The sequence below is a fragment of the Eumetopias jubatus genome, unplaced genomic scaffold (genome assembly GCF_037043125.1).
Source record: "Eumetopias jubatus isolate StellerSeaLion01/CBP00866 unplaced genomic scaffold, mEumJub1_p1.0 scaffold_3, whole genome shotgun sequence".
NCBI lineage: Eukaryota > Metazoa > Chordata > Mammalia > Carnivora > Otariidae > Eumetopias > Eumetopias jubatus.
The window spans coordinates 121,409,013-121,426,592 of record NW_028274809.1 but is presented as its reverse complement, the minus strand read 5'-3'; the positions used below and the strand labels follow the sequence as shown (position 1 = coordinate 121,426,592).

The following is a 17,580-nucleotide window of genomic DNA, read 5'->3' as shown; positions in this document are numbered from 1 at the left end:
GAAGAGATCCCTAAACATGTGCCATTATAGATTTAACTTTCTTCAATAAAATAGCAAAAGATTAAAATCTAATCAAGAAGTACAACCTTCTATGTGATACTGAATGGAAAGACCTAAGTATTAATCCATTTAAATTACCATCATAAGCAAGAGAAGGCAAAATGACATCTGAAAAGCAGCAACAGAAAGCATGAAGGTGAGGCAAAAAGATTACATATTACTGCACAAGACATAAATTATAGTAAAATCTCAACTGTAAGCTAATTTCCAAATTATTACTTATCCGTTGGGAAAAAAAATGTATGTTCCACTAAACACCTAAGAAGCTACTTTGCATCAGGAACTGTTCTAAATACTAGAATACAATAATAAATAAAACACACACTTTTCCCTCAAGAGGATATACTGTAGTAGGAAACAAAGTCATGCAAACAGAACATAGTCACTGTGATATAATAAATGCATATATAATTAAGGTACCAATAGGGCAGAGACAAAGAGTTCACAGAGAAGGTGAAATGCAATTCTGAAGAAGCAGTAAGTTTGCCTAGACGGAGGGGGGAGGGAGAGAGAGGTACTGTAGGCTAGGAAAAATGTATATGTAGCAGCATACAGGCACTGTAGTGTTAGGTGAAAACCTCAAGTATTCAATCTACCCTCTAGAGAGGGCTAACCTTGAAGAGCAAAAGATGAGGCTTCAAAGCAATGAAAAAAATTCTTCTATATCCTATGCCAAGGACTTTACACTTCATTCCATGGGCAATCAGACTTCATTCCATGGGCAATGGGGAACTCTTGAAAGCTTCTGAATGAAACTTAAAGTGGAAACAGGCATACAAACCCGTGGATTCACTGTAATCCAGATTAGAGTTTCTCAACCTCAGAACTACAGATTTTCGATAATTCTTTGTTGTGGAGGCAGTCCTGTGCATTGTAGGATGTTTTGACAGCATCCCTGGCCTTTAACCTATAGATGCTTGTAGCACCACAGTCCCAGATGTGACAATCAAATATATCTTCAATGTCCTGGGGGAACAAAACTGCCCCCATTTGAGAATCACTGGTGTAGGTGAAGGATGTGAACTCAAGGGAACTGAAATGGGAATAGAGCTAATAAAGCCTGGTTGGGGAGAGACCTGCTAGGTTAGTAACAACTATAGGTGATTGAAAGTGGGAGTTAAGGAAATTGGAGAAATCTCAAATAGAAGATGAAGAAATAAAAGGGACAAACAAAATTTTATGGAAAATGTTTACTAACCCCTAAAGTTATTACCTTAAAATTCTGAGATCTGTAAGATCCAAACCCCTCTACTCCAGAGCAAACAAAAGCAACAGCCCTCCCCCCTTTTCCTTAGCTTCCAGTAATCCTTTCCTAGACCAATGTTGAGAATGTGAGAGTTAAAAAAAACAGTTGGGGGGGGGGGCGCGTGGGTGGCTCAGTCGTTAAGCATTTGCCTTCAGCTCAGGTCATGATCCCAGGGTCCTGGGATCAAGCCTTACAATGGGCTCCCTGCTCGGCGGGAAGCCTGCTTCTCCCTCTCCCACTCCCCCTGCTTGGGTTCCCTCTCTCACTGTCTCTCTGTCAAATAAATAAATAAAATCTTAAAAAAAAAAAAAGTTACGTCCCCTTGTTGACCCTCCATTCTTGATAGCCTTGTCCCTCTATGGAGTTCCACTTGCGGAATGGAAGCATTTGTAAATGTCCTGTCCTATTGGTAAATAACCAGCTTTTCTACCCCACCTCCTAGTAAGTCAATATTGTACATCCAAATTCCCAACCTCTTTTTGTTCCTGTAGTAAAATATCCAGCAGGGCTAAAACTATTCCTCCCTATCTCTCCCCTCCTCACTCTAGTCACCCAATTTTTACTTTAAGTCTCAAGATGTACTACAAGAGTGAATTTTTATCATTCTTCACAAAATCTAAATAAACAGTACAATAAGACAGTAGTTGAAAATAGTTTTACCCTTTATACTGGGCATTAAAAAAAACAGGTTAGGCTTGAACAAAAGTATTCAAGGATCCTTTTGTATTCAAACTATAGCGAACCTATGAATCTTCTGGGGATGTTATTAAAATAAAGATTTTGATTCAGTAGGCCTAGAGTGAAGCCTGAGACTCTGCATTTCTAAAAGCCTCCCAAGACTGCTAGTACTGCTGATCTGGTGACCACATTTTGAGTAGTCAAGTTCCAGAGAATGTCATAGAAAAAACTTAGATAAGAAACTATTGGTCCAGACAGAAACTGAAGTTACTCCCTGAAATAAAAAGAGAGGGAAGTTCAATAGTTCAACGTCCCAAATCCTTAAAGCTTGATCTAGATACTTAGAACCTTCAAGACCATTACTTGTGTAGCCCCCAGAGCCCTGGCTCTTCAAAATTTCTTGCCCTGGTTCATAAAAGCCATTTCCAATGGTTTAGGTCTAAGGAAATCCACCTTCATTCCTTATAATTGAGGTAAGTCTCTATGTCGAAAGAAAGAGCAGTAAAAGCTAATTTTTAGGATTGTTTGAGTTCAAAAGTCTAAATGTACACACATTTTTTAATACATTCATTCACTCCACATTTCAGCATTAGGCTCTATGCCCTTCTTCCTAGAAATACAAAGCTAAGATATATTCTCTTCTAAAACTTCACATTCAAGCCAAAGAAAAATCTATAAATACCATGCTTGTAATAGAAAATGTAGTTAAAACTATCAAGTAACAGACCAATTTTTCAGTGCACAATTCTTTTGGTACAACGGCAAAACAACAATGCTTTAACAATGCATTTAACAATGCTTCTACAATGCTTCATTATTACCAGCCATGTGTTGTCATATGTCATTATCTAATTAGTAATAAACTAGAAATCAAATTGTTATCCTATTACAAAAAGTTTCCACTAACCTGAAATTTAAAAACTCCTTCTGAACATCAAAAACACAATTGTGCTTTCACACTTTATACTCTGAAACAATGAATGATGATTTAGTTACTATAAATGACATTTTTGGATGACTTGCATTTTATTAGTCACAACAGCCTCATATACTTAGAAAACAGTGGTACATATGTATGAATTATCTCTTTTCAAATAATGCTTAGTAATTAAATTAATTCACTACCTTTTGCTGTAATAACTCAGCAACCTACCTCCTGCCACTCCTGACAGTCTCAGATCCACTAATAGAAACCTCTGGTCTAGAATCTACTACATATTATTTGAAAATAAACCTTCATTTCTTTTATAACCTCTTCTAGCTCACAATGGCCTTCCCTCAATTAATGAAATGTCTTGGTATTTTAGCACATTTGTAATTATGAGAACTAAATATGAGATTGTAATTCCATTAATTCGGTGGTTAATCTAAAGTCACTGGGAAAAAGGGACCCCAAACTGAATAAAAAATAAACTAACTAATTTTCATATAATCATCAGGACAGGGAACTATACCTCTACCTTATTTATTACCTGGATCTTAAAGGCTCCTACACCTAATTAATTTAGAATAGTAAATCCAGACCTATAAATCACTGTGGCGTGGGCTCCAATCATTTTCTCCACAGGTAAAAGACTTAGAAAGTCAAAAACAGAAGCAAGCCAGCTGCAAAGATTATACTGTATTTTGTCCTGTCAATTCATTATTATTAATTGTGGGCTTTTTGTGAAAATGTATTAGGTTCCTTAAGTTTTCACTGTTCAAATAAAAACAAGAGTAGGATGCAATAGGCAAGTCAGTCTATAGAAAAACAGGCTCATTGTTAAGACTCAGTGGCAGGTAAACATCTGTAAATGAAAAAGACCTTTTAATTTGTGGAATCAATGTACAGGATGACAGGATGAAAACAGAGAATACTGCTAAGTAAAAACTGATCTAAATTATATCATATAAAGCAAAAAAGGATTTACATACACATGCAAACATATTTTAAGCTCTACTATGAGTCAGTCCCCCGATATTATCTGCATAAATATTAGAAAGCCTACAAAGCAGTCATTCCCTTTGGCCTTAAAATCTCCATATTACAACAGAGTTCTACTCCAACAAAATCAAGATCAGTTTGAATACTCTTGCTAAGCTTCTTTCAATTTCGAAAGAACCAGAACACCAAACTGCAACTTCTTTTATTCTTTTGCTTTAGAATGGAACTAGAATATAAAATGTAGATAAATAAAACACCATGCCAGAGTTATTTTAAGTGAATGTGAGTAAAGGTGTTTTTTTTAAGTCATCAAAGTTATTTCCACAACAAATGATCGACTAATAATTTTAAAGTTTTTATAATGTGTTTCGGTACCTTATCAAAACCAAAGATCATGCTAAAATGCCTAATCACTTGTTAGCAAAAGGTTCCCTTTTTATTTATTTGTATGTGTACCCCTGCTTAAATTCAATCTTGAAATGTAACAGAGGATCTTCAGATCTGCTAAATAATATACTTGGTATTACTCTACTCTAATATACCCTCCTATAATTGAACTTAAAGTAAGGTAGTGGTTAATCAAAAGTAATCTCACACACATCCAGAAACAGATAAACATGTTTTAAAACTGCAGAATCATAAGCAGTAGAAGACTGGGACAACTACCATTTGATAAGCACAAGGCACTATGCCAAGCACTTTATACCCGTTATGGTATTTAATCATCGTAATTCTGTGAGACTGGCACAATTGTAGAACCAACTTTACAGATGAGAAAAGTGAGGCTTAGAAGTTAAAATAACTTGCCTATAACCTCACAACTAATGTAACTTTGGGCCCTGGAGTTTGTACTCTATGATATTCTGCCTCCAATCTGAAGAAAGCTGTTCCATATTCTATAACATTCCTTAACATATTTCACTCTTACATTAGTCTAGCTAATCCTAAAATGACCAAATACCAATTTCTAAATGAATCAATCTCTTTGAATCTAACTGGCATAGATGGGATCAATGAGAAACAAGAGCTACAGAGCCTCCATTCAAAGAAATAAAATTAAGCAGCTTCCTGTCCCCATTTTCAAAGTTCATGGAAAAAAATAGTGGGAATTAAACAGAGTTTGGGAAATTACACAGTTTGGGTTAAATTTAAGCTAAAATTTAGGCTAGCATGTTTGTGATGAGAATTCTAAACTCACCTTTACTAATTCATTACTGACCCCACTTCCCAGGAAAATAGAGATAACTACCAGTAATGCCAAGCTATTAAGATCAGCTACTCCACTTTGTAAATACAATGATAAGAGTAAAAAGAAGCCAACCACATAATCTCAGAGTAAGCTGCTAGTTCCTAAATCCAAGTAGCAAAAGCACCATGCTTTTACTAAGCTGTCATTATTAGGTAAGTCAAATGCCCAAAGCTAAAACAAAATAAGGACTACAGCCAACAGTATTATACACTGTATGTAAAAGGCATGCTGTTTCAGTTCACATGTTTAAATATGGTAACGTATCAAACACCAAACCACCATAAACCTCTAAAAAAAAAAAGACCTCTAAAACAAAAATCTGCCATGAGATCTTTTATAATCAGTCAATAGAACAAAATTTCCTTACAATCATAAATTTGAAGATTCTTTCTTGACTCAACAAAAGCCAAGGGATGACTGCACACAAAGTACCAATCAAACTAAAATACACAAAGTAGTACATGGTTGAACTCCTGATTTGTTACACAAAATTTAATCTGTTCTTTCCAAAGCATATCTTTATCTCAACATAATCTTGGAAATCCAACCTGGAGTACTCTTTATTTAGCAGGAAAACAAACTTAACTCTTTCAAAGCTGAGCCCTTTCTATAGGAACTAACGTATTTCTAAGCAAGTTTGAATCTAATGTTACTTGCGCAGCATTTCAAAGAAAAGAACAGATTAAGACTGGAGGTAAGAGCAATAGAAAGAATGTGACATTTAAATCTGACAATTAAAATGCAGAGAAGGTTGAGAACATATCCATTTACTAAGGGAAGTTAATTACTATAGATCATTAGCAATAAAAATGACAGATTAAAATTACATGAAAACATTGACAGTCCCTTCAATTTAAAATCACTGACTCGGCAAATAGGGAATTACCATGTTATTTTAACAAAATAAGCTTAATACTTTGTTGTTTTTAAATGTACTTAATAAGAGATCATCAGAGTAAGTGTGACGTTTCAAAAGTGACAGCATAAATCAGTTGTGAAACTGAAGACCAAAAATAAAATGGGGAGAGGGACTGAAACATCCGATAGAAGAGGTTTACATCTCTAACACACACAGAGCTTACAATGAATTTAAAAAGAATAGCCAAATAGAAAAACGAGCAAAGGACATTAAAGAAACACCAATAGCCAATTCACATAAATGAGAAGTACAACAGCACCAGAAATCAAATTTAAACAATGAGGGGGGGTTTTGCCTTATACAATGACAAAGATACGAAATACTTTGACATCTCCGTGCTTTCAAGGCTCTAGGAAAACCAGCATCTGTGAGTAGGAATATAAACATGTGCAACATTTCTAAAAGGTTATCTGTCAAATTATCAAAAGTTTAATTGTATATTCTTTCCCTAGAAATTGTGTTTATGGAAATTTTTACTGAGATAATCACATAAATGGAAAAAGAAACAGGCACAAGGTCAATGTTTTATGTCCTCCCCCTCTACATATTACCAGTAGCCTTTCTTTCTACTACCTATTTTTCACCTTACCTAAGACTCATTTTATCTTTCATATTGTCCTAAAGGCTTTTTGTTTTCTCTGAAATGTAAATAATTATCTATATCATTCTAGATAAATTACTTGATCTCCCAAAACTTCCATTTCCCAATTCTGTAAAATGAGAAAAATAATCTCTCTCAAAGACCTGCTGGGGTGATTAAATAATATAAAACATTAATTTATGAAACAATTATTTAAGTTTACCATATTACCTGGAACAGATACAGAAAATCATTATCAATATAAATAAAATCAAGTTTCTATCTGTCTGCCAATACATCGTGAGAAATCCCGACAGCTTTTCACCAAATTTGAAGCATGTGTTTGAGAAGCTAACAGCTATATGGAGAGAAGGCAAAAAGAAACGTTGGAGAAGAGACCTGAACACCTCAAAGAAACGAAAGACATCGTCAGAGCAGCTGTAGGAGAACCACTTCTCCAGTGGACAATTATAATACAGCCTGATCCAGAGTGAGTGGCAACAGATATTTATTTATTTAACAACAGTTAACAATTCCCAAACAAGGCTAGAAAGGTTTGGCTAATACCATGTTTTACTACAATGAGAACTACCATTTACTGGGCACTTCCATGCCAGGAAATATATTTCATTTAGTCCTCGTAACAACTCCACACGGTAGGCACAAGGTATTATTATTATGCTCATCTTGTGAACGAAGAAACAGAAAGGTTTAACTAAGCTTAAAGACACAATGATAATCAGTGAAGAAACGGAGATTCAATTCAGACTGCCTGGCATCCAACTCCAAACCCTAAAACTTTAACCATTATTCAATACCTGCTGTTGGATCTTTGAGAGAAGTAAAAATTCACCAAGAGGCTATGAGCAAGCTATAAACTGTAACCATGGGTGCTTCCCTGCCTAGAGGAACCTGGACTCCAACAACTCAACCAATTCCCATATGGACCCATATGTTATCTCTAAATCTACAACCTCACTACATCTGGCTTAAGTTGGGATAGTACACATTCCCACAGCATGGCAAGTGGAGATGAATGGAGGTTTAGTCTATTCTGTTTAATCTGTAATTCTAAACATAATTTTCCATAGAAACATGACTTGCACAATACTCATGGGTAAATGATACTGATGTGGCTGACCTACAAATCTAAACACTAAGTAAAACAGTATTTGAGAACATATACAAAAAGTTTAAAAACCGTGGTTTTACAAGTCAACTTTTATATTGCAATTTCCATTAAGAGTTCAATTATTTTTCACTATCTTCTCCATTTTCTCCTCATTTTTTATTTTTCCGGAGATCAATACTTGACTTGATATTCCAAAATAAACCTAACCATCAGAAGGATTAAGGAAGGATTTACATTCCAAATTGTCTCTGCCATAATTCTATTAATTTCTCCAAATTTACTTTAGCCTTCTCCATAAAAGAACCCTACCATAAATACTCTCCAGTTTCCTTGTTACTCCATATTTTCTTCCTGAGAATAGAAACAGTATAAAAGTCATCTTTTGAAGACATGAGAACAGAAATGTTACAAGAAAAAATTTAAAGGTCAAATTCATCAGAAAACATACAATATATATCACCAGTAAATTTTGTAATAAAGATGGCTGAAAGAGGAATGCATACTCTTGAGGTAGAAAACAGTGGGAAGGAGGTTCCAAACTGAGATAAAACATGGAAGGAAGCAGCGAAAAGAATTACTAGTGAACTTTGACCTCAAGCGGAATAATCCAGAATTGGACCTCCAAAACCTACATCTCCTCACAAATAAACCACCAGCAAACAGGCCAAACCCCTTCTGATCCCACTTCCTTCATCCTAACAGTTCTAAAATCAAGAACAGAAGAAATAAACAGGATACATCACAAATCTTTGTCCCCTAAGCCCAAAGACTTTAACTTGTTATTAAAAGCTTAAAAATTTACAGAAGTGAAAATCTGTTATCCCAATACTAGAAATAAAGTGCAAATGTCCAGGTAAGGCTGCATATTAATTGAAACATCATCATCAAGTACAACTAAAACAAGAAGTATAAATTACAGGCACCAGAGCCTTTTTTGCTTTAATGGGGGCGGGGCGGGGGGGAGAGCCTGAAAAGAAAAGGGCTCTTGATGCCTTAAAAAAGAGGGCAAAGAGAAGCTAAGAAAGATATACAAGGGGAAGTCAATAATGTCAAATACAAATTTTGAGGGCTTCTCACTCTGCTTAGGACTTGTCTCAATCATTTGTGGTCACCCCGCATAAAAATTCAATGCTTAGCAAGAATACCTAGTGAGATGTCATAGTACTCATTCACTTCATTTATGCATATCTATATTTCAACATCTAACTTTGTTATAAAGATACTTTCTTCCCAAAGAATTCTTACCCAAAACTGTACTGTTCTCTAGATCACACTTGTGATTCAGGGTGCCTCTCCCCTCTTTTTCTGTCAGGCCAGTTCGCAGCTTCCTCTATCTTGCTATTAAGGTTTCCTCATGTATTACTCTCAAATATATTAGTGTCATTTTCACCAAAACTCCGTCTCCAGTGTTTTGGGGGACTTAACTCTCCCACAGAGTACACAGCTGTCATTCAATTTCTTCCACCGCCACCCTTGGCCAACCGTAATTTTACAAAGTTTCAAACACTGGTTACTTTCCTTATCTATAACATTAAATATATCTAATGTAGAAAAAAATCAGTGCTTCTCAAATATCAGTTGTGAAATATCATGATGATTTAATAATAATTTCCTAAATATCACGGCTGTATATTTTATAAAGTAAAAGTGAGTTACTAGAAAAATGAGCACATATTTGAATGTTGCAGTATCAAATTATTATAGAAGTTTCTTAAAAATTTACTTTCAGTTTTTTAACTTACCTCCCTATAGACAGGTCACAAATACTTCAGGGACTAGCGTCAGTCCCTGGACATGAGCAGTACTGCCCTAATGCGTATATTCTCAGGATACAACTCTTCCGAAAGTTTGTCACACATCTCGCAACAATAAAGCAGCCCAGACAAATGGCTATGAACCTGTTTAATACTGTTTTTCACATCCCACATTTTACTTCAACCCATCCCTATAGATATAAGGCCCTCAGTCATAGTCTCTTCGCTCATCTATGATAGAATTTAAAAATTTGCTGAAGATCCTAACTCTCTACTGGTAATCAAGCAATATCTTCTGATTGAGTACTTGCTTCAACATATTCCTCAACTTCAAAAAACCCCAACTCAAAACATCTTTTCACCATAAACGCTTCTGCATCTAGAGAATTCTCTATTTAGCAGATATTTAAATTAGCACTAATTAATATGCTGTAAGTAGGTTCATGCATTGCCTCTTCAACTAGACTTGAGAGGAGCAGTAAAAACATCAATACTCTTTTTCAATTTTCCACATAGTACACAGTAAGTCTGCTTACAGTAAAAACAGTTGACTAATCTACTCCCAATAATTCACATACTCACCAGGCAAAATGCAGCATACCTGGCCCAAGGATTGGCCCGAATGAGAATTCCAGAAAATAATTTAGCTATGATATAGTAGTAGGTATGTTCTCCAATATCATTATGAAATAAAATGTCTCTCTGAGTACATGATAGCCTGCTTAGATCAACCTAGAATTATATTTACTTAAATCTGAGTTACTTCCACTAAAATTGCTTCATTAAACAGACATTAAGAATTACTACAATAAAAGAAAGTCTACATATGCCTTCAACTCACAACATGTAGGATGCAACACTCTTATGCTAAGAGTTTTCCTAACACAAATAAATTTTAAACTTCAATTCAACCATTAACAATTTTAAAACATATGCAACCTGTACCAACATAGATTCCTAACTATATAGTCCACTGCTGGAAAAAAAATCTCTTACGTCCCTTCATATTATTTTAAATGTAAATGGCAAGAAAATATGGTCCTTCAAAGATATACTATGTGAACCCCAAATTTCTAAATAGAGACTAACAACATAGGTCCTTTCAGTTTAGAGAGATACTGAGTTCTAAAGCTGAAAGACAACACAGCAATTATCAGGCCATGTTCATCATTTCATGGATGTAAAGACAAAGCCCAGGAAGTTGGCCCAAGGTCACAAAGCTAGAGATCCAGGACCTCAAAAGTTCCAACACAGTGTTCATTTCACCATATTAATCTGCTTCCATTCCAAATACTGAGGTCACATTGGTAATAACATTTCCTTTTTACTACTTTCTTTACTAAAACGAATTTTAAAAGAACAGGCACTATATATCCTTTTTCCAATCTCCAGAGATTTTTACTATTTTCTCAAAAACAAACGTGAGTAGCTCTAAATCATATATTTCAACTTTAAGGTACAGTCCACTTAACCCTCATATTAGGAACACTTTTAAGTGTTTATCTGCCATTCTAGTCTTACTTTCTACTCACATATCGGAAATGGGACTTATCACAATTAACTGATTATTAAAAATGTGAAAAAGACATTAAGGGGACCCCAAAACTACTTCAGGGCTTTGTATTTTTTCCTTACACCAAATAGCTCCAGATAATTTGAGTTCTAGCTTGTATCTGCTTTTCAGCATTTCAGTTTCCTTCCATATTGATGAGTTTTTGCCTATTGTCACTTCTCACTACTGCCAATGAGTCAGCCTGTGTCCAATTCTTTTCCACTTTTACTATAAGGATTCAGAAACTACATATTCTAATTTATGAGAATAGCATGTAAAGCAAGAGTAAATATGTTCTTGATGATAGCCCATAAGGAAGTCTATAAAATGAAGCCCACACATTTTCATTTATCATTAAAAGCATTCTTTAATTACCTCCTCGATCTTATCTGTTTCAAAATGGAGATAATACTAGGTACATAAGGTATTGATGTCATTTATACCTGACCCCATAATTCTTGAGAATATCTACGCTTTTTGAATTTCATTTTATACTACCCTCTGATCAGATAACTTCCTAAAAGCATCTTAAACTTATATCAGTTTCCTAAAATTAATATTCTTTATATGGGGGGGGTCTTTCTTCCATTACTCAGGAAACTGAAATTAGTTATAACACTGTAGTAATTTCCACCAAGATTTACAACCTCCTGAACATCTTTAGGGGCTACTGATCCTAATCAAAACTACTACCTTCTCTAGATTATTATTACTATTAACGTAATGATTCTCATTAAGATTCAAAGGCATCAAACTATAATAGAATTTCATTTCTCCTTGTCATAGAACTAAGTCCCTATAAAATACTTCAAAATCTATGCAAGGCCTATCAACCACAATTCCAAATAAAATTAAACTAAATTTCTAACATGAAGAGATTTTAAACTGTTTTCAAACAGGTGAACCAATTATGAAAAGTTGAAGATTTTTAAGATTTCCTTGTAATGAGGCATTTAAATTAGGGGAGAAATCTTTGAAATTTTGACAAAGCAGTCAAAAAATAAAGTTAAAACATGATTAATGTGCCTGTAAAGGGTCACATTAACAGCAACTACAACATTAAATTAGATGTTTTCTTAAAAACAGAATACATTAAAATAAAGAAGATGAGCAAAAGGATTTCATCCCTTCACAAAAAGAATCTCTATTTCATGCACAGAGACAAATAAAATTCTACATATATGAAATATGTAACAAGGAAAAGGTCAAACAAAAGCAAGAAAAATATCAGTCTATAAAAAGACCCCCAACTTAAGAGAATATTGACCATTATATAGGTGATAACCCCAGTATCACCTCTATATTCCCTTTAGTCTCACATAAGTTTCAACTTCACCTACCTTTCTTCTCTGAGAGATGTTGAGGGCACCAAAATCATTAAACAAGGATGAAGCAGGTGAAGTTAGAGGATCTGGAAGGTAAGTTACATAAGTTTCCACACAAACAACTCAAGTAACCCACAAACCTAATAAATGTTTAACTTGACAATGCTTATAACAGTAATAAAAATCATACACCACAATAACAGTTAAACTCAATGCCTCATATACAGTGGATGTTCAAATATTTTCTAAGTGACTAAAACACAAATTAGAGACTACTTCTTTCAGCCAATACTCAGTACACATTTAATCAGAAGCTATATGGATTAGGATATATCTGTTTGCTTACAACCAAAAGAAAAATCAAACAGAAAAAAAGAAAAGAGGACTCTTAACCATGCTATTAGTAATCTGTTTAGGAAGGAAGGAAGTCTACCTGTAGTAACTGTTTGTATGCTTGAGACCAAATCATGAGAAAAATTATAAGGGGCAGTGAGGTGGGAAGGACAGTAAACCATATTCCAAGTGACGGGACTTGGATTTTACACTTAGGCAAGGCCTTAAAGCCATCTACTCTAGAGAATATTCCATCTTTTTAAGTTTATCACCAGATATTTTATATTCTTATTAAAAATATAGCTAAATTAAGTTTTTAAAGATGGAAATACTACGTTTCAAAACACAAACATGAAATTCAAAGATTTTATAGTTTCAAAGTTCTATTACTCTATGGCCAGAAATTACAAACAAGTGTAACTCTAAATTGTTTTTCATTTAATAAATCAGAAGAGCTTCTGAAAGGTATGCATGATATACATGGAAATACTTTATCTTTAATTCTGAGCTCTAGTTAATCTTAAGTTTCTCATTAAATTATCTATAAAATTCTTAAAACCATAGTAAATGTTCTCATTTAAAGGAACCTTAAATCTCTTCATAATTCAATACAGACTGCTGCTTAATTTCTCCAGCTTCGTCTGCCTAAATTTTCATAGTCTGGTCCTTCATTAGAATTAACAACAATTTAATAATGCAAAGAAAGAGAAGCTAATGAAATAAAAAGATGTAAAATATTTTTATGTAATTTATATATTCAAGGCACTTATAAAAATAGGTAATATTATTCATCCTTTATTCTACTTTTGATAGCATTTAAAAGTCAACATATAAACTATGGGAATGCTAAAAACATTACACTACTAGTTTCTAATAATTTTATTCAACATAAAATGTTTCTTTTTTTCCTACAGCAAAAAAGGTGAAATATCCTATTGACAGAAATTTGATAAACACACATAAAATGCCTATCTCAGAAAATAATCAACATGCAAATTCCTATTCTCACCATTAATAATAATTGTTAACCTTTTACTGATGCAGAGTATTAACACTCAATTGTTACATATTTTTAAGAAACCATTCTTGAACATTTGTTTTTATTTTTTGTTTAACATTTGTTTTTAAAATAGGATACAGAAAGATACTTTGAAACTCCATATCAAAAGCCTTAAAAATGACCATAATCTTTGAAACAGTAATTCCATGTCTAAGAATGTTTCCAAAAGCATAACTCAAAATATGAATAGATTCATACACATAGTCCAATATTAGAGTATATACTTTTTTTAAAAAAGTTTAAAAAATAGTTTAGTAAATTATGAAAATAATAGAATTCAATTTATAATGACCAAGAAACAGTCATGATATAATTTAAAAGTACATCTAATGCACTTAAGTATTATCATGTATATACTTAGCTAAGTATTATTACATATTATTTATGTATACATATGTATATATATTCATACTCAGACATAACCATTATTTGGAATTATAAGGAATCCAAATAATATTATTTGGAGTGAAAATAATAGATCATTCTTATTCTCTTCCTTATACTCATTTATAATTTTCAAGATTTCTACAATGAACATATTATTTTTAGAGTCAGAAATAGAAAGAGGGACCAAGTCTTACCATGGCCTGTATATGGCTTGGCACTGTCATTTAGAAGGCTGGGGGAGCTGCTACTATTAGTCATTCTCTGAAAAACAAAATAGATACACATAATATCACTGAGAAATACAGAATTAAGAATATTCAACCAATTCAGATTCTCTTTGCTTCTTCCTCTCTAATCCACTTCTCATATAACGACACTCTAATCTTCCTATAAATTTCACTACATGGATTACAATAATTCATGCAAAAATATCCAAATACTCTCTATAACACACCAAATGAAAATTTAACTCACTAGTCAGATATTTAAAACCAAAGTTGCACACCTATTCTGAATTGCACTCCTATAACTTATTAGATTGGGCAACATAAGTAACTATTAAGTTTCTTGTCTATAAAATATAAATTCCAATATCCATCTCAGAAGATGTGAAGTGACTATGTATCAAGTCAACAAATGCTTTCTAACATCCTCTCCTAATGTGTATTACTATTCATACACCTTATAGATTTCTATAAAATCAGGCTATTCTCTGTTCTCTAAACATGTTCCATGCTTTCTTATTCTCCATAGTCTCTAGTCTCTCATCCTGAAAGGCCTTCACTCCATACCCACAAAACACACAGAGGAGTGAAATTATAGTCTCTTTCCATCTATCCTCTACACACTCCAAAGTCATCCCACCCCATCTTCACCCTTGAAAGCTCACCTTGAATCCAACCCTATCCCACCTAACCTTATCACTTCCTAAAACCTTACCTCCTACTCAACACATTTAGGAATAAATGAAGACTCTAGACATCCCCCACCACTGGAATGAACTTCACTGTTTAGCGTCATATAAATTCATACTAAGGATACCTGCATCAAGGGATACTTTGTTTCCACTGAGCTTCCAAATCCATTGACTCCAATAAAGCTGGTGCTGAAATAAGAATCTGTGAGACTCGTATCAGTTAAAGCACCTCCATCTATTCCAGGAACTGAAAGATAAGGAAAATTCAAATATTTTAATTATTTAAAAGCACAAAATATTGATGTAGTTTCTGTATCCCTAAATAAATTTTAAAGTCTCAAATCTCTGTCACACTTATTTTTATTTATCTGTTCATAACAAAAGGCAGGACCAAATAAAATTGGCTCAGCTCTAAAAATCTGTTCATCAATGCTCAAGTTGACTGATTTCTTTCCCACAAAGTAATTTATTTTATATTAGTCACGTAAGCACCACCAAGCATAACATGAAGAAACAAACCACACTTGCCATTTCTTTTTCTCATCATTTTCTTTATCTTTGCAAGAAGACAGAATATAAAACACTGCAATTTCTCCTGTGAATCTTCATATAAGAAACAGATGTAAGTTTCTCAGTACTGATTCTCTTAACCTATCTTATGAAACAGACCAGCAGTCTCACATTAACTCATAATTCAGTAAAAACTATTCTGCATATGTAGCAATGAGATAGAGTTCAGGAATACAGATAAGCTGTTGATTTTGGGATAGGTGAATACAGAATGATTATAACTAGTAGGACAATCCATGATATATCAACAAAGTAATGGACAATCTGTTGTAGATGTAACTACTGTAACTACTTGGAATGCTATTTTCCAAGCTGCCAGTTAAGAACAAAGTTGTATGCTTTACAAATCAGCTAAGCTCCAAATAGATTGTCCTCTTCTAGGCATAGCCTCTGAGAACCACTGAAACCACTCCAACCCCCAACTAAGAAGAAAACTAAACAAAATGCTGATAGCTGAATATAGGGTGCTATGATCTGAATTTCTGTAAAACCACAAAATTCCTATGTTGAAATCCTAACCCCCAAAAATAATGGTAAAGGAGGCAGGGCCTTTGAGAGGTGCTTAGGTCATGGGAGTGGAGCCCTCAGGAATAAGATTAATACTATAAAAGACACCTACAGAGATCCCCAGCCCCTACAACCATGTGAAAACACAAGGTACCCATTTACGAACCAGGAAGTAGGTTCTCACCAACCACCACACAAAATCTACCAGTGCTATGATCCTGGACTTCCCAGCCTCTAGAATAGTGAGAAACACATTTCTGTTGTTTATAAAACATCCACTCTGTGGAATTTTATTACAGTGGCCCAGACTAATACAAAGGGATCCCTTGGAAAGCAATCTGAGGTAATTTTTAGTCTCTATTTTTAAGATTTATTTCACAAAATGTCCACAATTAAAATGTATTCCTTTTATAATTACAAAAAGATTATTTTTAATGGTTCATATCTTTTAAATTAGTGTTTACAATTTCAGATGTGGCTGAAGAATATAATCAGAAACATCTAGATTTATATGTGAAATTGTTCACTTTGTCAATTTATATACAAGTATTAAAAGTATTTTAATAATTAGACACAATGTGAAATGCCCAACAACAAAAAATTAAGTAAATTCTAACATATATTTTCAAAGAATACTACGAAATTATTTAAAAATCATAATAATTAATGTCTGGGATTTATTAATACTCTAGCAAATCAAAAACTGGGAAGAGAGACAAAATAAAACTGGCAAAATGCTGGTCCTTGTTAAAGCTGAGTGATAGGGGATTATTATATTCTCCTCTCTACTTTTATCAAAGTTTAAAATTTTCCATTTTAGAAAATAAGGTTAATAAATAATGGTATGTATCATTTCACTGTGAAGTGAAAAGGGAATGCATTTTTATTTATAGTATGATAATTAGTGTGCTTACATATATACACACACACATATTATAAGACTGAATATATATATACATATATATACACACACACAACAAAATTTTAATCTTGTGTTATTTGGTTGATTGAATGGGAGAGATTAGTCTTTTCTCGTATTACTTTTCTATAATGTAGTTATTTTCATAACGATGATGATGACAGAGAAATCCGTAAGGGGAGAAGTTCCTATATTCCACCAAAACCCTTATAGCATCTACTATTTACCTCTTCCTAAGAAAATAAAATGGCTTTCAAAAATAAGAGTACAATTCCAGAGTCAAATTATTTTTAATATAGCATTTTTATTTCTATTTTTTTAAATTTTAAATCCAATTTTCTTTTCTTCCTATGTTATAGAAGCTAATACAATAAAACTATTATTGAACTTGCCCGAATTTAAGTATCTATGGTCAATGTCTTACCTTAGTAGATTTTAAGCAAGATCCACTGGACTAAAAATAAGTACC

General features: G+C 33.5%; 1 protein-coding gene across 1 annotated transcript in view; it reads right to left on the bottom strand.

Annotated features, from left to right (window-relative positions):
- PAN3 (poly(A) specific ribonuclease subunit PAN3) overlaps positions 1–17,580 on the bottom strand; it is a 125,173-nt gene that overhangs the window by 92,840 nt on the left and 14,753 nt on the right. The window contains 3 exon segments of the mRNA XM_028104644.2: positions 12,435–12,505; positions 14,394–14,460; positions 15,241–15,362. Of these exon segments, the coding sequence (XP_027960445.2) occupies positions 12,435–12,505; positions 14,394–14,460; positions 15,241–15,362 (260 nt within the window).